This window comes from Camelus ferus, chromosome 8 (genome assembly GCF_009834535.1).
Source record: "Camelus ferus isolate YT-003-E chromosome 8, BCGSAC_Cfer_1.0, whole genome shotgun sequence".
Classification (NCBI taxonomy): Eukaryota; Metazoa; Chordata; class Mammalia; order Artiodactyla; family Camelidae; genus Camelus; species Camelus ferus.
In genome coordinates, this window is record NC_045703.1 from 46,365,043 (window position 1) to 46,388,690 (window position 23,648).

The 23,648-nt window shown below is 35.7% G+C and overlaps 1 protein-coding gene across 3 annotated transcripts in view; it reads right to left on the reverse strand.

Moving 5' to 3' along the window:
- Positions 1-23,177, reverse strand: part of MED23 (mediator complex subunit 23) — a 39,133-nt gene extending 15,956 nt beyond the window's left edge. Inside the window, exons 1-16 of one of the 3 annotated variants that reach the window (XM_006180729.3) lie at positions 22,931-23,177; positions 22,552-22,583; positions 22,307-22,394; positions 19,851-19,975; positions 18,078-18,189; positions 16,517-16,615; positions 15,840-15,941; positions 15,372-15,441; positions 13,872-13,984; positions 12,565-12,660; positions 11,992-12,009; positions 6,721-6,921; positions 5,031-5,174; positions 3,798-3,943; positions 2,527-2,772; positions 795-937 (exon numbers count right to left, since the gene is read on the reverse strand). In XM_006180729.3, the coding sequence (XP_006180791.1) occupies positions 795-937; positions 2,527-2,772; positions 3,798-3,943; positions 5,031-5,174; positions 6,721-6,921; positions 11,992-12,009; positions 12,565-12,660; positions 13,872-13,984; positions 15,372-15,441; positions 15,840-15,941; positions 16,517-16,615; positions 18,078-18,189; positions 19,851-19,975; positions 22,307-22,394; positions 22,552-22,583; positions 22,931-22,978 (1,783 nt within the window). In that variant the 5' untranslated portion in view covers positions 22,979-23,177. The remainder of the gene's footprint in view (positions 1-794; positions 938-2,526; positions 2,773-3,797; positions 3,944-5,030; positions 5,175-6,720; positions 6,922-11,991; positions 12,010-12,564; positions 12,661-13,871; positions 13,985-15,371; positions 15,442-15,839; positions 15,942-16,516; positions 16,616-18,077; positions 18,190-19,850; positions 19,976-22,306; positions 22,395-22,551; positions 22,584-22,930) is intronic. The other 2 variants (XM_032484928.1, XM_006180730.3) reach the window with 2 other exon arrangements.
- Between the last annotated feature and the right edge of the window lie 471 nt (positions 23,178-23,648).

Consider the following 23,648-nt stretch of genomic DNA (forward strand, 5'->3'; position numbering starts at 1 on the left):
GGGAAAAAAATTACTCTAACCTTCTTTACTTATTTATTTAGTTATCTTGAAAATTATTTTTATAAAGTTAATGTTCCCAGCCTTTTGAAGCATGGGGATCACTGTTTAATATACAAATTGCATCATACCTGCTTTATTACCTCCCCCTGCTAAGAAAGTTTTATTTGACTTTGAATTATCTGGGAAGAGTAACCATGGTTACTTAAAATTAAAGTTATACTGTATCGGTAAAAAGTCAGAATTACCATAAGTCAGAAAAGCACTTCCATATTAGGAAGCATCTATTATTTAGAACTACATAACAACGAAGACACATTATAAACTATCGTCTGCAATATAGAAAAACTCCTTTGCTATCGCCAGTCAGACTTAGTACTCATTGCTTTCCCAGGGGCAACTCAGCAAAGGAGGCAAATGGGACTGTGGGTTTTTACATGAGTACAGAGACCATGTCTGTCCTGTTCACTGAATCCCAAGCACCTAGCCTGATACCCACCCCTCCCTCTTTTCATTTTACCATAACTTTACCTAAAAAAAATGCAACCCACTCCCTGAATCCTCTGTGGGTCCTTTTTGCTTAATTTTTCTTTTTGCTTTACTTTCCTCTCTAAGACTTATTGCCTGACATATTCCATATTTCATCTATTTATCTTTTTGTCTGTCTTCCTCATTAGCAGGTAATCTCTACGATGGCAGTAACTTCTGAACACTGCTGTATCCCTAGCAATTAGAAAAGTGCATGTCCAACTAATGAAAGGGTTAATGGTTATAAACACCAGAAACTCCTGTCTTACTGATAAATCCTTTGATGCCCAAAGACTCTATTTCCATATAGACCAATAAACGGCTGTAAGTTTCCACTAGGGCTGGAGCCAAGGCCACACTGGACTTTGCATGAGCAAGTTTTATCACTCTGGTAGCAATGCTGTGGATAAGGCTAAGAAAAAACAAAAAGGAAAGAAAATAAAAATCCGTATTTTTGACATAAATACAAGGATTACTCTACTTACAGAGAATTTGGTACAAATCTGAGCTTAAATACACGAAGTGAATCAGCTCTGTTTTAGCCATTTAGGTTGTGCAGGACGCACAGCAGTGACGCACTGTACAGCTTGAGACTGATGCTGGTTTCCAGGTGCTCTCAACATGCATCAGGACCCCTCTGCTCACAGAACAGCAAAATTTTGGGACAACTCACAAGAACGTGCTTGAATGGTTTTAGTCTTTTTTTCTTTTTCAAATATGTTAAATAAAACCATTAAAGAGATTATTTAACTTTTGCTACAGAATTACTTAGTAAGTCACTGCTAAGACCCAAATGTTAGGTTCTAACAGGGCTTTCCTCAGTTTCGTCACATATGCCAGTAAAGTGCATGTTTAACTCCATCACAATGTTTACCATTTGAAAAAGAGCATGGATTTTCTAGAACCAATACCCCACCTGGAGGCTCACACAGGCATTCTTTTTGACTATGCAGTGTTCAACGTTTTAGCCAATATTTAACAGCTGAAAGTCTAGAAATAAAAGTCTGGATCTCTAGCCCGTCCCCCAAAACTCAGACAAATTAGCTACACTACTGTGCATTCGCACATTACAGAAATTAGCCAAAAGGGCAGCACCGTGCGTTGAGCCCCACACACTTCAGTCAGCCTCAGGCCCCGCTAACCATACAGCTTCCATGCACACTGTAATCTGACTCGCCTTCGCATAGCACCAGCCTCGCTCATTCATATTACAGGCCTGGCTTGAACTTGAGGTTCTAGACTCACACCCAACACAGCCTTTTCTGTCTTTTAGAAACCATAATGTCAATTCTAAAAGCGCCCCTATCCAGAAGCAATATAGGACCAGTGTTACAGCTCTGGCATTGCGGGACGCAGCAATTCTACTTCTGGCGAATTATTTAATAAAAATGAAATCATGGATAGATGCAAGATAGCCAGACAATCTTCATGGCCATCTTTATAACACTGAGACGTTGCAAATAACCTCAGTGTTCAACAATGTGGAACTGGCTAGATAATCATATATAGCCACACAAAAGACTTCTTTGTACTAATTAAAATAGATGTTTCTGAAGAGCACTGAATCTAAGATGTTAACATAGATAAATATATAAATAAAAAGATGTTTAATATATTACCATGAAAAAAAGGTGGTTATAAAATAGTATTGTAGCTAAGGACACATTTTGTAAAACCAAACCAAAAAGCCCCTATAAATTCATATATTTATACATAGAAAAAAGTTTCAGAACGTGTGTGTGTGTGTGTGTGTGTATGTATATATATACACAATTTTACAACACTTACTTCTCACGGAGGGACTATATCAATTATTTTCTTTGGATTTATTTGTCTATCCTAGAATACCTATAAATAAACGATATCATTTTTGTAATAAGATAAACCTAAATTAAAAAAAATGTACTTGACCATAAAATACACACACAATCATCAAATCAAGTCTATACTACACTGATATCAATTCCCTGACATCAGGCCAAATAAAGAGAAAGAACATACCTCATTTTGGCATGAACCGTCAGTGAATCCAGGAGGTTCATCGGTAAGGGAGTAATAGATCCTGAAGCCAAACAGCTCGTTCCAGGAAGAGGTATCCTCATAATTCCATTTCCATAAATAGTTTCCACCAGAGCTCCCATGGGTAATGTAAAACATTCTGAATTTGTAGAGTATGCATTACAGAGCAGGGCGATCTTATAGTCATTCATCTGTAAACTCTTATTTCTAAGACTCTGCTGTAGGAACCTAAAATTTCAAGTTCCATAAACAGAAAAAAATGCAAATAATTTCCAGAAAGGTAACTGCACTGTAAGACAGTTTAATTTCATGAAACTATATATTAATACTATCTTTATTCCTATAGGTATTATAGTTTCTGCCCAAAATAGAGTGTTAACACATATAAAAGTTTGAGAAGCATTTCAGAAAGAACTTAAGTAAGTATAAGTTAACAATTAATGGCTATTTAACCATTAAGTATGTACTACATACATGTACAGCATTAAGCTTCAGATGATGAAGAAATAACTCACAGATTCATGAACTAGGCTTCTATTATCTATTTGCTTAAGTACACACTAAATCTTCACTACAGATATCGCTAAGAAGAGATAGTTTAGAGGTGTCTCATAAAACGAAAGCCAAATAAAGCGTGAAGTCTGACTACCCTACAGTCTTCTATGATGAGATCTGGCAGTCCACTTCAGAAGTTCTAGGTGGGAAGTTCACCTATTCCTAATACTCCTGACTGAAACCCAGTCCTATCCAAAAAAGGGAATCTTCTTTGAGTAATCACAGCTTTGGAAATGATGTGAGGGAGCAAGCCAGCCAGATCAGCTCAATCAATCCTGGCAGCCCAGGGAGTGAATGACATCTCAGTCAGATCATGCGCAAATCCCAAATACTTAAGAAATTCTGAAACATTTTCACACACTTTTGGAAATTAAGTATTTTAACTGAAGTAAAACATGTAAAAGCAAAGATTAGACCTGAAAATTTTAAAAAAAAGTATATATATATATATATATGTGTGTATATATATATGTACGTATGTATCTCCACGTACTAATAAACAGGATTGGTTAATCTTCTAGTTGTTTTCTGATGCTGGTATTGATCAGTTTCTCTTGGTTATGACATACACATTAACTATTTACCCTTACCTCTAGTGGGTGTGGGAAGATTTACATACTTTACATAAATAGACCAATATTAGTTTATACCATACTGTTTATTAAATTTAAAAAAACAGTCAAGCTAAAGTAACTTACTCATGATGAAGCTTTAGGGAATGAGGTATTGGAATCTGTAGCTTGGAGTTGTCATTTTGGGCTTTTCTATTGAGGTGAATCCAAATGCAGGTCATTGCAAAGGCATGAGTTGACTGGGGTTTGTTAATGTCGGGAACTGGGATAAACTAAAAAACAACAATTTGCATGTTATAAGAAAGAGAAGAATTAACTAGTTATATGTATTTTAGTAATCATTTCTGATATATCTTTTTTTAAAATATCCTGTATTCAAATATTCAACTCCAATTGTTCTTTGACTATTCAACAACATAAATCAGAAGGTCTAACAACTATCAAATATTGAAACTATTGCAAGATTGTTCTCACTTGCCAAGAAAATAACAGAAATCCACAGGTGCTTAGTCAAGCTTTTCCTACTGCCACAAAGCATTCACAATCATTAAATTTTTATTCTTTAAAAATTAAATGCAGCATTATGAAATCTTATTGAATATGGTAAATATGAATACAGAATTTTCTAAAAGTCACATATATGCTTTTCAAAAACATAAAATTTAAGAAATATGCAATCTAAATGAGTAGCACCAAACATATTGTACATTGATGGGTGAAATGACATGGATATCTGGAATTTGCTTTAAAATTGTCCAGCATTAACAAAAAACGAGGAAGAAAGATGAAGTAAGAATATTTATTGGTGATGGGTACATGGGAGTTTATTTTCTATTTACTCTACATTTTTTGTGCATTTTAAAATTTCCATAATAAAATGTCTCAAAAAAATGTCAATCATCAATATATACCATATTTTATTCAAACACCTTGAATAATAAAACATTAGGAGGACACACTCAACTAGCAAACAACCAAAAAAAGATACTAACAGATACTGATGTTATTTGATCATTCAACACGTATAGATTAAAAACAGTTTCATGCTTTTTAAAATTATAAACCTCCTTAGAATGTATTGAAATAGTTTGCCATATTAGATACTCAATTGTGTTTTAAGATAAACTTCAGAAATAATCTAGTTCAATTTCTTCATTTTACATATGAGTAAACTAATGTCAAGAGAGACAATGTCCATCCCATGATCACAAAACTGGGGAAAGAACCAGGCTTCCAGCTTCCAAGTTCATGGTTCTTTTCACAAAACCACAGTAAAACCCTTAAACATAAATTGGACATAATTCTAATCATATTCTAATCACATTCTAATCACACTGTTAACTATTTAACCAAACTTACTTCTTTTTCTGGGTACAGAAGGTCAAAGAGCTTCATGACAGGAAGAAAATCAGCAAGTGCATTTTTCTGAATACTTCCAGAAATGAATTGCAAGAGAACCCACATCAGATGATCTCTGCCTTTAATCAGTCCTCGCCCTGCTAACTGTAAAAGATCTTTAAATACACATCTACACAGCCAGTTAAAGAAACAGATATATTAAAGTTTAAAGAAAAAAAAGAGAGAGAGAGAAACCATGCTCTCAGAAAGTTAGCATCAAATTTTGGCATTTACTAATTACTTAGCCTCTACTCAAGGCACACCAAGTAAAGCCTTTTAAATTATTTTAATATTATATATGTTTTCTCCTTGACCTCCAAAACAACTATGCATATCAAAAGTTAAATGTTTTAGAACATAATTAAGTTGATTATGTGTGCAAGTTTAATATGGGAATATTAAAAATATCTCATCAAAACACATACCGAAAGGATTAATTTTTTTTTTATATTTTTACTTCTCAGGGACTGGTTATCAAAAATGCTTTTCCTGGTTTCCTGTAGATTATAACATAAATTAGTGATAGTGATGGGGCTGGTGGTAAGTGGTGGTTGAAAGGATTTTAACAACTCTTATGAAAGAATTTTCCCCAAATAATCCAGGCTGCAGAGATGGTATAGACAAAACAACACTTATTTTACTGCCTTTCAGTGTGTCTAAAGTCCTATGCCTAAAACCAACCCTCCCCATGAAATTACTCTTCCACTTGGATTCCCTGTTTTGGATTCATTGTCCTACTCTTTCATTCACTGCCAAAGTAGAAAGCAGTGAGTGATCCTAGACTCCTGGTCTGTCACCTACTGTCACCAAGTCCTACTCATCCCTCAGCATACCTGGTTTCTGGCTCCTCCTCTCCGTCCTGGTTTAGGCCTGCAGCATCTCTCACCCAGATCACTGCAGTAGTTCCCTTACTAGCTTCCTTGATTCTGATTTTGGCTCCATCCATCTCTACTTCACTGTCTTCCTGTATATCGTCATTAACAGTAATTTTTCCAACTCGTATATGATGATGTCATTCTCTTCCTCATTTGCCTCTCAAAGTAAATTTAACTCCTTAGAACAAACACGTGGCCATATAAAGTTCTCCACGCCTGGTCCTGCCTTTCTGCTTTCCTCATCTCACCAATACTTTCCCCTTTATATTTTTCTTTCCAGTTATCACACATTTCTGTCCCTTTCCAAATGATGATCTTACTTCTGTGGAAATACATTCTATCCTTTCCTCTTGGCAAATTTCTACTTATCTTTCAAATACTAGTTTCAAGACTTGTTGATAAAGCCACTCCTGATGTCTTTATAGGCACTATTCTCTTTCATTTCTATTGCAAGGAAACATGCTTCCATTACGTGAAATATTACATTATAATCAAATTATTTATATCTGTATCTTCCCACTAGTAAGGAGCTCTTTGAGGGTACTATACTAAGGCATTTTCATTTTGTATCCCCTGGTCCCTGCACTGTGAATATGTAAAATGAATAACTGAAACCAGTTTTCACAGTGACAAGAAAGTGAAAAGTTAAGAAACCATAAAAGCACTGAACAAAACAGAAATCAGAGCTTGGAACTTCTGTTCACTAGGCAATGTCTATGCCAGTCTAAAACATAATCAACAGGAAAGGTGGCTCTGACAAAGAGTTTGGCACTTACCTTCTGATGAAGAGAAAGGACCATATGTGGAAAACTTGCAAACTGGAAAAGCACAAAGAAAATGAGCTGACTCGAGAGATGCTGCCACAGCAGTTGGCTTGTTCCCCCATCATCAAACTTCTCCTCGGTCTCGGATCGCTCCATGGCGTAAACCACCAGATCCACCAACTGGTCCTCCAGCACAGGGCAGCGCTGCTTGTGCTGTAGGGCAGAGATTAAATACAGTATTCCAAAAGCCTCCCGGTTAGTTTCAGAAGTTACCAGTTAATGGGCATTAATTGTAACAAGAGGCTGAGAAGCATGGAATGAAGTTGAACTTAGAAAGTTAAGGTTAGATTTAGTCTATTAAAGCTGCATCATGTTACATTATCATAGAGGATGAGTTTCATAAAAAATTATTTTTCAGGTCTCACACAAAACAGATTTCCCATTAACTTTTGACTTTATACTATAGACATCATTGTTCCAATTTGACAAAGGGAACTACATGGTAGAAACTTTTGTTATTTATTTTTTGAAAAAAGATAATGTAAAAAGCATATGAAATGGAGCTTAGAGTATTGATTTTGCAATCTAATTAAAAATATAAAAATCCTGGATTTCCAGGAATCAAATATTGTGACAGGAGAGCAGACAAAGCAGTGCGTGAATCTATTCATTTAAGAGTAATCTCCACAAGTCTACACTAACTTTATATACAGAGGTATATCTAAATAAATGCCAGATTACTCAATGTCTATTTTTCAATATGTGGTATTGACCTGACACTGAAATGGAAACTTCCTCTACCAAAAAAAATAAATCGATCTCAAAGTTAAATCTCTGCTCTTCCCTCTGAAGACAAACATAATGCAGCTTTAATTTTAAATTAGACTATTTTGAAATCTAAAATAAGAAAATAATTGAGTTTAAACACTAAAAATGAAAATGCAACTTCCCTTTCTAGAGGCAAAAAGATTTTTATGCTTTTTAAAGTGATTTAAAAAAATACACTTTTACCAAAAGAAATATGTTAAGCCATATTTTAAGCCATTTTCATATTTTTAATAAAATATGTCATATGACTTAATAGCCAGGCAGTTGGAAGCCCTTCTAGTGAAAATACTAATATAGATGCTTTCCCTCTAAACTTTAGATGTGATTATCAGTCTTTTGCCATGAAAAAGGGATATGATTTCTTTAAATTTAGGGAAAAAATGCAAAATGGGGACGAATTTGGAAAAAAACAAAACATAATGAATAGCATCCCCTCTTTTGCATGCTTTTTGCCAGCTCCAAACTTATAAAGCTCCAATATAGCTGCACTTTCTTAAAGCATGCAAATAGAACAAACATCTATCCAGAACAGTAAGCATCAATGGTTGTTTCATATTTTTTCCAAAAAACACAATGCCATGATCACAGTTCAACCACATTACAGGTTTACAAAAAGAGCAATAGTAACACCACCAGTTGAGACTACGGTACTTTTCCTCCAAATGTAGTTATCATTATGAAGCAGAGCAAAGTGCAACAGACAACACTACAAACTATTTCTTAAGTCAGCATGCAAAACTACTGTGTACAGGGCTTGAAATTCACTAGTTCTGCCAACCACCAACAACCTAAGGAATGTGTCAGACAACACAAATTTAGAGTGAGATCATTCAAAGTATACAAGAGTCAGAAAAATTTGTGAAAAGAAGTAAAGCCAGGATTTCCAGTAGGAATTTTTCATTAGTGACGGGAATTTGCTTCTAGTTTGGAAACTAACCAATTTGTCATCTATTTCTCCATCCATGATGGTCTTCCATCAATCTGCTTCAGGAAAAAAGAATAAACTAAATAAAATTGGTTTTTAGCACCTGAGTCATTTTTGAGTCTCCCTTTTTAGTATTAGCTATTTGTTTTAAAGAACTGGATTTTTACCTACATTTTTTTCACAGTGTAGTGATGGTCATACAGTTAGTGATTTAAAGAGGAAAACCAAACATATAAAGATTTTTGGCAAAGTAAGAACAAATAGGAAATTAACAGTTAAAGCTGATGATCTTTCAATACATATCATGACTCTAGATTACCCTCAAATTTTCTGTTAAGAATTAAATCAGTCAGGAATTTCTATGGCACCAAATGCTCTGGTTAGTTTGAGGGTAGCAGAATGTCTACCAGAATTAACTCTATTATATTTCCCAGGTGTTTTTGGTTAAAGCCAAGGATATTTCTCAAACCAAGTTTAGGGATAGCTCAAACATGTTCCTTTTTTAATTGTCAATTTTAAAGATACACACACACAGAAAAAGGGACAAGAAAAAAGTCTGGAATATAAAATGATCTCTGCTGCTAAATACTTTAGAACAAGTTTTGCTTTCATTTTCAATTGCTAAAAGATAAAACATTAAGACTCTCCACCACATAAATTATTTTACAAAGTGGAACAAGTTAAATTTTTTTTAAAGCAGCTTAATAATCTGTGAATAAAGGTTAATTAGCAATTACCAGGCTGTGATAATTCTGGTAGCCAATGGATGCTAATGTCTATGGCTATTCAAACTTTCTTTCTAAAAATTTTTAAAATTTAAGTCTTTAAGATATAGGCATACAAGTTGAATTAGTCAGTTTACATCATACATATATGCACATTTAGTTAAACCCTATTTTCAATATTTTAATAATTCAATTTCTGCATAAATAGCTCAAACTGTATTGGAAACTTATTTTAAATTTCCAGCTTTGGTGAAAGCTGAAAATCAGGCACAAGGCATTAATAGAAACATTAACCTCCACCCATGCCTGATTCTTTCCCACCATTATTTCAAATAGCAAATGATAATGACTTTCAGTCTCAGCAATCATATCCTGTATTAAGTGGCCCCTGACATTTTCATATAATACTTTTGGTACTGCTTCTGTGGTGCAGCTTGAACATATTGCACTTAGGTGGGATTAAGTTAATTTAAAATCATTATTTCAGTGCCGGAAATCAATTTTAAAGCAATACCTATGCAGGGCAAGTTGGGAAGAAAAATCCCTTTGTGTGTTATATATCATATTCTCTGCCAATCAGAACTGGAGCCCTATGCCAGTTTATACCACTTTCAATGGTGCCTTTCAAAGATAGACTGCATGATTGGTCTAGTACTTCACTGTCTCAGGGCAGCCGGAGTTCACATACCACCACATAAGAGCTTGAAGAGAGAATCTGTTTTGTGATGCTCTTATTCAGCAGAAGGAACACAAACTCTTGCCTAAACACACAAAACAGGATTCTTCCCCTGTGAACACTCTACCTTGCTGGTCACAGAACTGGGCTATTTTTGACCTTCTGAATGCAACCGATTTTAGGGTGAAATACCATAGCCCAATTCCTACTGGAAAATGCAATATGGACAGCTGGTAAAAGGTTTCAAAGCTTTAAGTAAATTATTGCATTGCTAGAGAAAGGACAAGAAAGTATAGTGCAGAATATAGTTCTGTAACGATAAAGGAAGTGACAAGGTAACCTGTTTATTTTTAACTGTATGCTTCTTATACAGTGTGTTCTCATTTTCTACCCTACTTTCCAGGTGGTAAAAATAATATATTACGTCAATTCAGCATATATCTTATATCTACAAGTCCACTCACTGCAGTTTTCTGCCAAAACAATTACTGATGAATTGTGAATTTCTGACAATGTTTACACTACAGTGGGATCTTAATAATGTTCTGTCAGCATTTCCATTATAAACTTCATTTTTTATGGATGTATGTCTTAGTCATAAACTTTTTTTAGGTTGAAACTTGTTAGTTATTGAAAGGATCAGATCAGAAATACTCTTCTCTAAAAATTGCCAATTTCTAGTTTGAGAAGAGCTGCCCCCCAAAAGCCAAAAGCTAAGGATGGCTAAGGATAGCTGGGGGAAGGTACTTGCAGCTCAAATGACCATGGGTACATTGATCCACCAAACTGCAAAAAAAAAATGAGTCAAGTATGACTTAAAGTTCATTGCAAAAATTAGTTTTGAGACATGGCATGAAGCATTTTTTCAAAGTTAACTGAATACTTACCTCTAACTCAAGTGAAAGTTGATCAGAGTTAATGACTTGGTATTTAAGATGTTACATTGACAGGTTATATGAGGTAACTGTCAGATACTGTAGGGTGAAGCAGTTTCAGTTTCACATGTACAAAGGCTTGTCCAAACAAGGAGACTTGGTAAATTTTTCAGAAGAAAAAACTTAAAATAATAAAAGAGATACTGCTACTAGGGTGAGGTTTGGCATGCAAAGTTTCAACACTGAGCAAGTTTTATGGCCAAGCTATATGTCCTTAAAAATAGGGCTTTATAAATGGAAGCACTGGCACAACCTTCACTATAGTATTGCAAACAGTAACGCTATTTTATATAACCTAGACAAGAACGTCTTTTTAAAATCAAAAAGCTGGTCTATTTTAATACATTGGTCTCAAAAATGTTTAACAAAAATAATTGGATCCACTATTTTGCTTAAAATCTCAAAGGTGAAAAGTCCTGGGGCAGACTTGGGACTGCATAAGAGTTTGGTTTATAAAGTTTGGCCATTGCGTGTTCCTCTCACCACAGGTGGGCTTCGACTGAGAGGCGCTCACTCCAGGAGGAGGACACTTCTGGCAAAGACTGACAAAGAAGGGTGTTTGTCAAGCAGGTGTGGGGCCACCTAAGAGTGTGACATTTCTTAGTCAATCCCCATGTTTCCAAAAAAGCCTTCCCTGTGTAAAGCTTACCACTCCAACTTTTAAAAGTAACACATCTCTGTTAAAGTGCTTTTTTTCTCTTTTTTGGTTTGTTCTTAACTTGTTTTTGTTTTTTGGGCAAAGCAACGTAAGTATTTTTATTGATGTTGTTATTTATTTATGTTTTAATAGTCTGGAAAGATAAAGGCCACCACAAATCTTTCCATCTCTGAAAATTCCACCAGGCTAGCTTTAGCCCTAAAGTATGAAAAACAGAAAAATGGAGTGGGAAGGAAAAACAACCCATCAAAAAGTGACAGGCTTTATCATGTGCCAGGTGTTGTCTTTTAGTTTAAAAAATAAAAATAAAAAAAGAATATTAAAAAAAAAACAAACACCAAAAACCAAAAACCAAAACAATCCACCAAAAACAACTCTCATATCCCAAGAAGAAATTCGTTTTAGTGGCCTTGGTCTCAGCATGGTCCTGCCAATTTCAAGCCCCGACCATACATGTATTCTCTAAATGGAATCAGTGGCTACAAAGCGGCCAGCGTATCGTTAGTCACAATACAACAGTAAGGTTGTGAACATACCTGAGCAATGTTCAAGGTCTAGAGCATTGGAGGATGGGCAGGACAAGACAGGACAGAACAAAAATAAAGGAAGAAAAAAAGAAAAGACAAAACAGTGACTATGAGGCCAGCCTCAAGGAACCCAGAGTCAGCACAAACCCTCCCACATGTTAAACCACCAAAAACAAACATACACCAAAAAGAAAAAAGAAAAAAAAAAAACAGATCAGCAATGAGGCCACGCTGAAGATACCAAGGGTTTTAAAAATAGACACCCAAACAACAAAAAAAGTCAAAAATTATGGTTAAGTCATGTGTAGGTTTCTCTGGCAAAAGGTATACTTGAAACTGGCCTTATAGAAAAAAAAGCAATGCAAAATAAACCAACTTTTAAAATATCTCCTTTTTAATTTAAACATTCTTAAAGCAATATATAAATGATAGAAACAATACATTGTTTAATAAACCATATATTAAAAAAAAAATCACCAAATAGTTCTTAACTGTTTTGCTCAGTTAGCTATAGCAAAGGAAAGAGAGAAGAACAGTGCAGATTCTATGCAGAATTTACTAGGTTCCAGCACAGTACAGTACCTGCTTATTTAAACCTAGCATATTGCAGACCATATCCCTGGAATAAGGCTGCTCCAAAACATATCTCAACAAAGCAGTCTGTGGTTCAAACAGATCCTTTAAAGAAAATAAAGAAAATTACTGCTTCAAGATCAAAGAAAATGTTAATTTAAATAATTTGAAGTTGGGATAAAAAAAATCCTCTAAAGGCACTTGTTACCTTCGCACAGTAGGCAGTATCTAGTGGGAAAAGATCATACGATTTTAGTGCTTACAATGAATCTGTTCCCACCCCTCATTTGATAAAAGATGTAACTGAGGTGAAGGGACTCGTCCAGGGTCCTAGAGGAAAACTTAGAAGTGGTTTCAGCTACAGTCACATGGAAGTCTTACGTATCACTGTAAGGAAAGGATTTTTTGCTCAGAAATCTAATCAAGAAAGAATGAAGACAGTTTCTAAAGATTCTCATACAGGTGTAAACATAAACACCATTTCCAAATTTGGAGGGGACAAATGACTTGATAGCACAGGGGTAAGAGTGTAGATTCTGGAATTATATTGTCTGAGTTCAAATCCTGACTATACTATTTCCTAAATGTGGGGCCTTAGTCAAGTTACTACCCAACTGTGTGTCTCAGTTTCATCATATGGATAATGGAAATACTACGATAATAGTTAAGAATAAAGGTTGTTGCAAAGCAAAGTTCTTAAAACAGTGCCTGGCACACAGTAAGCACAAAATAAATTTATCTGTTTTCATTATTATTGCTATCATGATGATTGTAAATCCATTTAGCTTACCCCTTTTTCACATTCCAAAGTTTTGCTGACTAATATACCAAGTCAAATTCCATTCTATTAAATTCCATTATAGCTTTATGTCTATATCTTATATTTCCCTTTTATGGATGTTTGTGGATTTTTTTCCTTTGAGAACTTTCGACCCTACTTTTGTCTTCCCTTACCCCTCCCCTTTTGAAAGAAATCTAACAAATAAGAGGCTGACTCAAGTTTTGGGGACACTGCAAATTCATTTTTGGTCCATGATTTGGAAAGGAAAAGTGAAAACAAGGAATCAGTTTAAAAATTCAACTTTCTAACCCCAAGTGCTTTGTCAGAAGCGGATCACTGGAACATACACACCTGCAGTATCAAAAACCACAGGCTAGACTTGGGGGCTGAAATTACACGATAAACCATAAACTATGTTTCATTAAATATTTATTTCTTCAGTCTATGAAGAGTCAATTTAACATTACACATAATATAATTCAGGATGAAGTCTCTCTCAGATGGACCAAAAGTTTCATTATATTTAACAACATACCTTATCATATGGCAAAAGGCCTTTCAAAGGAAAACGGAGAGTTGCAGGATCCAATTTCCATGAATTACAAATGGCGCCCGAGTTATTTACAACTGGCAGAAGGCTGCAGCGGCCTGTATGTGTTACAAAAAATGTTTTTAAATAAATGTGAACATAGCAATGCCAGGTCCTTCATTCACTCTACAAATATTTAATCAATAGCTATGCTGAAACAGGGACTGTTTTAAAAAAATGGTTTAATTAGAAGTTTGGAAATTTTGTTTTGATTATTTTTAATTCAGATGGTTAAAGACCAATTTGTACAGGCCTTCCAAACTCACAAATGTTGCATTTGTCCAAATATCTAGGACAGAGGCCAGCAAGCTATATATAATCCATGGGCCAAATCCCAATAGCTAGCCACCTGTTTTTGTAAAGTTTTATTGGAATACTGTTGCCTTTGTACTGTAATGGCAGAGCTGAGTAGTTGCAACAGACAGTATAGCCCACAAAGCCTAAAATATTTGTTACATCACCACTTATAGAAAAAGTTTACAGACCTTTAGTCTATGGTCAACCTGAGTAACTGTAAGCATAACGTTCCTAAAGGCCTTAGATACAGTATATGACCATCAATAAGTTCACGTATCCAACTGCCTGAAGAACACTGTCAGGCCTTAGATACAGTATATGACCATCAATAAGTTCACGTATCCAACTGCCTGAAGAACACTGTCACTTGGATTTCCCACAGGCACCTCAAGTTCAACATAAATTGAATTCATCATCATCCTTCTCAAGCCTGTAGTACTTCTATAATTCACTAAATGTCAGTATTCACTCAGTTACAAAAGCTAGAAGCCTAAGAATAATCTGTCTAGTGTCTGTTTAGTTTATTTTTGTATTTCTAGTGTCTAGAATAGCACCCGATTCATAGAAAGTACTCAAAATTTGACCACTGACTAAATAATGGTCTACATTCCCAGACTGTTCTGAGGCCACCATGTTCTCTAGAAATAATCCAGTAATATATATGAGCACTGCAAAATTGCAAATCATGTGCTTATCTTTAAAATAAAATTCTGAGAATCTAAAAAAATGAAAAAATAGGAAACAAAATAAATGAAAAACTGAGCAAAGGTGTGAACTGGAATGGGCTGAGAGAGTCAGTCTGAGAGTCTTGTGTGCTGTGGCCAGACAGAAGCAGATCTCCTGACACTTCCAGATGACTCCTGGGTGCTTCACTAGCTCTATCAAAAGTTCCCCTAATCACAAGGAAATACATCTTCTAGAACAGTTCTACATAAAGCTTAGACCCAGTACAGACAGTTGCTCCTCCCTCCCTGCACTCAACACACAAAGTGCCCCCAAACAGGTAAAAGATCATTATTAAGCTCCTAGTGTTATATTAAAATGACAAGCCACCAAGACATGTATAAGATAGTCAGACCTTTATTCAATAGTCAGATCACTAAAAATCAGGTACTAGTATATTTGGTATATTGTAAACCATAACCCTACCACAAATGGAGTTTATCCTTGCTGTGGGCCTGAAGGTATCCACAAAATCTGATACAAGGTTTCCAAGTAACTAAAACAAAACAGAAGTATAAATATAATAATCAAGATTCCTCGGAATACAAGGATCGTTTACATAAAATGAGATAACATGTAAAGATTTACTACAATACTTGCACATAAAATTACTCAAAGTTTAGTTCTCTTTTGCTTCCTTTGAAAGAATTCCTTACCAGTTCATCCACCCCTGAATTAAGCCAAGTCATACCACCGTGCCCTTAGTGTATATTTTATCACATGATATATAGACTGTCTCAGCAGAGAAATGAAAGAAATATATTAGCATAATAAAAATACATATTACCTAAGGATAAAGTGACCATTTAAAAAAGAAGCATACAAAAAATAAGATTAATATAACTACTTTTTAAAAAAATTTCTATTAAAAATTTTAGAAAATATTAAATTTACCCAGTGTGGAAGTTTTCCCTCAGGATATAGTTTCCTGATCTCAGTGACTGCAAAATATGCTGGCAATAAGCAGGCATTTCTTTCCAAGATATACGCTATAACCTAAGAAAAATAAAAGGGCACTGTTATTATTTTACCAGTCCCACAGACAAGCCTTTTAAATGTAACGACAACAACAACGGTATTAAAAAGTACAGATATCATTTTATGGATTCATTGGGCTTAAACTGTAGCGTAAAACATTCATTTATATGTGAAGAATGTCTAAGAATAATAAACAATAGAACAGATTGCTAACAGTAAATAACATTGAAAAAGCTTTAAATATTAGTAGACTCCAACAGGAAGGCAATGGACCAAAGTAACAATTTTTGCAATGTTAGTTATGAAGCACAAAGATCTTTTAATTGGTCCATAGGGTGATGGCTGGTAATAGTTGAAAATACCTTAATATCTATATTATTTTCATAATTAAAAACCATGAATTAATCAAAATTTAAAATTTCCTTTTGAAATATAATGAAAGTAAAACAGCACCTTAAAAGTAGAACTGATTTTTCTAGAAGTAAATGAATGGAACATTTTACAAACTACTGTACGTTTTAAAAGCACAGAACTATGTAAAACTGGACGTCTTTTAGGGTATGATCAACAAACTGGAGACATGTTGAAATTACCTCTCGTGCTGCTAGAAGCTGCTGCACAACAGCTGAGCTGACTGTATTGGGAATTGTCAAGATTTTCTCCAAAATCACTTTCAAGAGATCTCGAACACCCTGATATAATGGAAGTCATAGGTTAAAATTAAGTAATGTCCCCTGTGCTAGTTAAAACATCTAAAGGTTTCAAGATTAGATACTTGGAAAGTTACCTTCAAGGTCATACTTAATTTTTCTGAACCACAGCTGACATTCAAGCCCCTAACATCAACCCAAGAGAAGTGTCATGTTCCAAGGCAGAATTCTAAAGAATGGCTTGTGATATGAATGGACAAAGAAAGTCACTTATAAATAAAAGTTAAACTTTCCACACTCTGCTAAGCTTTTTTGACCTTTGTAACATTAGAAGAGTTTCTATTATTATGAGGGTCAAAAAATTTGAGCTTAACAGACAGAAAGATATTTGAATAGAACTTGAAAGTACTCTGAAAACATGGGCAATAATAGTCAACTTTCTAGCAGATGACCCTTTCTGCTCCTTCCCACTGGCACAGTCTAACTTTATTCTCCCTTCTCATCAGCAATCACCCACCTTAGTACTTCAAACTTATCCAATAATGCTATTCTGTTCCCTGGTCATCTGCTCATATCTATTACCAGTTGCATTATTGCAGGGCAGAATCTGATATACAGATAAGAACTTTCCTTCCATAGTATAAACTGTGATCAAGAAGGCAGACAATGTAAAATGACTATAACTCAATAAAAAAATGTTTAAAAAAAAGGCAGACAAAACATATACATGAGAGAAATCAGAAACAATGATAAAGCACCATACAAATAAGAAGATAAAAACTACATATTAACCTGCTAAAGAAACTAGTAAAGAAAAAATAACCAGATAAAGCTTCCTAGAATTAATTTTGTATTAAATCATGATTCAAGCCAATAATTATCAGTTAAGTCATTTTAGATTAGAGAAAATACAGATGGGAAGCACAGGGTCAGGTATTGGCAAGTCTTTCAAAAAGGAAAAGAATAAAAGTAGCTTGAATGAAGCAGAAGCCTGTGCAGTGACAGCGTTCCTGAGCTGTGGGATGAGACACAGTTAGGGAGGGCACGCTGCTGTTCGCGGTCAAGGGCAGGCTGAAGATATTTGCTAGGAAGGACACGTGTCCACGGGTGGTCAAGGGGAGGTGAAGCAGGACTTGCTCCCTTCGTCAGCTGATGCCTACATCCCTTCTCAGTCCCACACACACCCCGGCTCTGTGTTCTTTCATTTGAGAGTGGCCCCAACATCATAAGATCTGTGGCATGAAGGCACCCAGGGTCTGCTTGGTGACTTCCCTACTTGTCATAGAAATTTATTAGCCACCTGCCTTTTTAAGAATGCTGGGAGGGGAGCAGAGAAGCTGTGGGAAATACTGAGCAATTTTAAATCCCTTTAGGAAATGCAACAAAATGGAGACAGATTTTGTAAAGACTTCCACTTCATCTCTCCCATGTGAAATTATGATATATACCCTGAAAAGTTAATTATGCCTGAAAGCAATTACTTTGTATAATTAGGAAGAAGTACCTTGTAATCCACTCCTCCAATTATTTTCCGAACCAGTTTAAATGTTAAGGCCCAAAGCTGTGTTCTTTCCCATTCAAGAGTTTCAGAGTTTATGAGGGATTCACAAATCATCCTAGAAAAAAGTAATACCCATTCTAGTTACAAGACAGATTTTGCAAGTTCTGTAATAGGCAAGATCTGCATACTTTGTATATTCGATTTGTCGTAGTAAGTAATAAAGGTACATTATTACTCAAGCACACTTTTAAAAAATTATGTATAGTATTTCACATTTTTTACTTGTATGAAAGACTAAACACAAAGTAGGATTAAATAATATTAATGACATTATATTTTTACTAGTAAGAAATCTACCAAAAGCTATTGGTTAAATGTTTATCCTCTATCATTTCATGGCCAAGTGTATTTTTCCAAAATGGCTGCAACAAGATTTCTGATCCCACACAATCCTCTAAAATGTGACACTGAGACCCCTCCCATGAAGTGTATCAATGTCATTCTCTATCCCTAAATCCAGGCAGCCCCAAGACAGGCAAACGGGATGCTGTATGACTTTCAAGACAAGGTGATGAAGCTTCTGCTAGCTCTCTTGTAAATGCTTGCTCTTGGACTCCACCATGGTGTGAGTAAGTCAGTCACATGGAGAGGGCGTATATAGGTTCTGGCCAATAGCACCAGCTGACGTCCCACAGACAGCCAGGTGTCCTCCAGGTATGAAAGGGGAAACCTTTGTCATGACTCCAGTTCTAGCCACTGTCTGACTGCGATCATGAGACTTGAGAAAAAGACTACCTACTATTTGCCCAGTCAAGCACCATAGTCATGGATGTTAATAATAAAAGGATTATTGTTGTTTTAAGCCACAAAATGTTAAGGTAATTCATCATGCAGCAAAAGTTAACTGGAACTGACCCAGCAATTCCACTCCTGGGTACATATCTGAAGAAAACAAACACACTAATTTGAAAAGATACATGCACCCCTACATTCACAGCAGCATTATTTACAACAGCCAAGATATGGAAGCAACCCAAGTGTTCATCAGCAGATGAATGGATAAAGAATATGTTTCACACACATACACGCTCGCACACGCGCACACACACACACGCACACACACGAATACTACTCAGTCATAAAGAATGAAATTTTGTCATTTGCAACAACATGGATGGACTTAAAGGGTATTATGCTAAATGAAACAAGTCAAACAGAGAAAGACAAATATTGTATGATATCACTTATATGTGGAATCCAGAAAATAAAACAAACTAGTGAATATAACAACAACAAGGTTAATTGAACAAGCTTGTCAAAGTAAATGATCTTAGCCCCTGTGCTGAAAGGCACAGCCTGCCTGGTTTCAAGCATTTCAAGTAAGTAATTCTAAGACTACTGCATTCTAGAAATTAAAACTGAAATATTATGAAGGATTTCTTGTTGAGTCTAATTCCCTTTTTCATTCACTTATCCTTTTATAACAACCTCAACCAATTTCTTTTTATTTTTTTTTTTTATTGAAGTATAGTCAGTTTACAACGTTGTGTCAATTTCTGGTGTACAGCACAATACTTCAGTCTTATAGGAACATACGTATGTTCATTTTCTTATTCTTTTTCACCATAGGTTACTACAAGATATTGAATGCACCTTCCTGTGCTATGCAGTATAAACTTGTTGTTTATCTATTTTATGTATATTAGTTAGACCAATCTCTAAACATTAATAAAAAAGACAATTCTTTAGATTGTTCATATCCACCATTATACATACCTGGGTGGAAGGAGACCAGTCTCGACCGCCATTGCTAAGCAATCGTAAAGAAAAGAAATTCTTTTAGGACTATGTTGGCCGTGAATAAATTTAACAATCCACTGGATGCATTGTTCATGAGATTCCTGGAAAACGAGAAAATGATTATATTTTAGGTCTAAACTTCTACTTCATAACTAACAAATAGCTAATAGTACATGGGGAGCACATCAAGACTATGAATGAGATACTCCACTGTAAACATTCGTGGAGAACAATCTCTAAAAAATAAACTTTCAGATTTATTGTGGCTAAGCTAAGGGAGAAGGAAGGCAGATTATTCATTGGGTCCAACTTTTGGTATCCTTTGCATTTTGGATCATACGAATATATTATCTATTAAAAAGTTCAGATTTAGTACTTCAGTTATATTAAGCTTAAAACCTCCAAAATGAGTACAGTTTTATTAACATATTCATGCCTAATAGAAAACTCTGGCAAAGATTGTGTAAGGTTTTGTATGCACTGCTCTTAATGGCAGATATAAATATTCCTGTCACTGGGGAAAAAGTCCATTGTGAATTAGTACATCAGACTCATGAGAATTTAGTGTGACTCTAACCCCTAAGAGCCCAGTTATGAATCCAATGACATATTCAATTTCTAGACTTGCATAACTTTAAATTTGATGCCAAAATGTGATGCTCGTATAAGTTTGTCTTCTAGAATATTCTCAAGATGTCCTGCCCCTCTGCACTACCAGTGTCACTCTTATACATTTCTATTGTTGAACATATACTGCTGATTGAGAAATAATTTATTTTGTCCTGGCTCCCCCACCAGAATATAAAATTCTTGAAGACAAGAACCATATCTTAACTCATAAATTATTTAATAAATTTTTTTTTCATTTTTAAAAATTAAAGTAGGATTTACAATGTTTCAGGTGTTCAGCAAAGTGATTCAGTTATACATGTATACCTTTATCTACTTTTTCAGATTCTTTTCCATTATAGGTTATTATAAAATATTGTATATAGTTCCCTGTGCTATACAGTAAGTCCTTGTTGTTGTTTAACGCATTAGTAAAAAAATATTGGAAAGCTGTTTAACATCACTCAGAGAAACAAAAAAATAAACCATACTGAGATAAACTTTTTCACATTTTAGATTGGCAAAGATCAAAAAGTTCATTAACATGGTACTGTGCGGCTCTAGGGAATAGATACTCTTATACATTTCTAGTGAGAGCGTAAATTAGTAAAACCCTTAGGGAAAGCTACTAGGCAATTTCCATAAACGTTACACATAAACATATCCTCTAACCTAGCAATATTACTTTCAGGAATTTATTCTGTGTCCTGTGCGTAAAACTATTCATTATAGTATTATTTAAAGTGAAAAAGGTAAGAAGCAACCTGTCAGTTGGTAGGAGACTGGTTAAATAAAGGAAGGTGCAGCCCTATAACAGAATATTATGCTGCTATAATAAAGTAAGAAAGGAAGACAGAAGTAATTCTTAATGGATTGATGTAGAATTATTTTGAGAATTTACTATTAAGAAGGAAAAAAGCAAGGTGCTAATGAACTGTACACAGCATATGAACATTCTATTAAGATCCTATGCATAAAACACTTCTAGAAGGAAACGTAAACTCGGGATATTGGTTGCAGACCAGAAAAGGAACATGTGGCTAAGCTAAGGGAGAAGGAAGGCAGATTATTCATTGGGTCCAACTTTTGGTATCCTTTGCATTTTGGATCATACGAATATATTATCTATTAAAAAATAATTGAAAGTAAAATAAATTTTTTAAATGAACGTATTGCCACTATGTGACCCACGTCTGAGCAGCAAGTGTTAATTAACCACTAGTCACTCAACTGCAAAAAGGTCTCATTTTTCTACCTATAACGCACCATGTGAAGATAATGTACTAATGGAATAAAAGCAGCTTAAGGATCACATATTTTGTCTTTTTCAAGGCTATGTTTTCTGGTGAATGTTCTTTGTTATGAAGTTTTACTTTTCCTTTCCTCAATTTTATTATAGTATCTTTGTATACTTATTAAAGCATCTTTGTACCTTTACTATAGTATATTCATTATATTATCTTTATATCAATGCTGGGCCAGTTCCTTTGTTGAGTAAGTGAATGAAATTTTTATCCATTACAATCCCTAATCCAGCCCTTTTGAAGTGTACCAAATAAATCAGAAGAGGATGAAAATGGTTTTATATAATCTAACACGCAAGAGATTTTTGGAAGCACTGTGTTGCAGTCGATCTGATTTTTTAGTATAGATTCTCCATTGGAAGAATACAAATTGAAACAAATGGAAACCAGAATAAACAAATAAAAGATGATAACAACTGTATTCCTCCTTTTCCACAAAGACCTTAACAGCAGCATCAAAGTAAATTTAAAAAAAAAAAACAAGGGGTCAGCTGGATGTATTAAAAGTGCAGTGCTCACCTGAGAAAGACCACTCCAGAACTGTCTGAAGGCCCCCAAACAGCTAATTAGTTTTGTTTTTTCATCTTCTGGAGTGTCCATAAACATTCTAAAAAACAATAACCGCATTATTTGCCACTAGTTTTAAAAAGTTAATTCAACATCACCACTATAGTTTATCTTTCAAACCTCCAAGAGAGACCTAAATAAAACCTTAACAAAGATACACTCAGATAAAAACACAAAAGTCTGCCGTATATACTCACCCAGGGAAAGCCTCTTCTATAATTTCCGTTTTCTATTAAAAAAGAAAGCAAACAATTGTAAATTTTTCAAAAAGGGGGGAAAGGGCCTCTACGAGCAAAATAATATAATGCAACATCACAGGGCAAGTCACCTTAATAAGCAACGCGCAAAAACAAACAATACCTGCCCGCCCGGCTTGTAACAAAGGATGCTGTTGATTTCAAAGGAGGCTCTGAATTTGACAGCAGTTTGAGAACCGCGCAACTCTTGCACACATACACGGTATCACAACAGAGAAGAGTTTAGGGAGAGGTTGCCCGGGCCAGGTTCCTTGTGCCATTGCCCCCGAACCACCCCCTCGCTCAGCCATCGCCTGGGATCTCTGGCCGTTCCACTCACCACCACCTCCTCAAAAATGCTCTGCAGTTGCGTCTCCATCTGGACCATCGCCCCCGACTTTCTCGGACGCCAGGCGCGCGGCCCCGGTCAGACTCGAGCTCCTGGAATACAGGGGCAGAAGGCCGGAGACGGCCGCAGGAAACCTCAGCTCGCCCGGGGGGGGCTTTCCTCTTCATAAAACCAGCTGAGACGGCTCCCTACAGGGCCCAGCAAACAACCGGAGCCTGCCCGGAAGTCGGGGAGCGCTGGGTGCGCGCGGAAAACGAAACCCGTAGAAACTAAGGACCCGGCCAGACGGTTCCGCCTGTGGAGAAAAGTGCCGCCCGCGAGCCATACGAGAGCGCCCCCAAGTGGAGCCTCGAGCCTAAGTCACCCTGAGGCGTCTTTGGCGGCAGGCCGCCACTTTCCAGATGAAGCGGGAATCGCTTCCAGCTTGCTGTTAACGCCTCTGCACCCCGGAAAGAAAAAAAGACTGAGGCCCAGGGCATGCAAAATATATTCATCCCATCACAATAGCCTGCAAATCCTAACCCATTCCGGTATCATCAACTCCAAGTCCAAAATCTTGTCTAAATATCATCTAAATCAGGTATAGGTAAGACTTGAGGTGTGAGTCTTTCTGAGGCAAAATTCCCCTCCAACTACGAACCTGTGAAACCAGATAACAGGTTATCTTCTTACAAAGCACAATGATAGGATGGGCCTAGGATATACATCT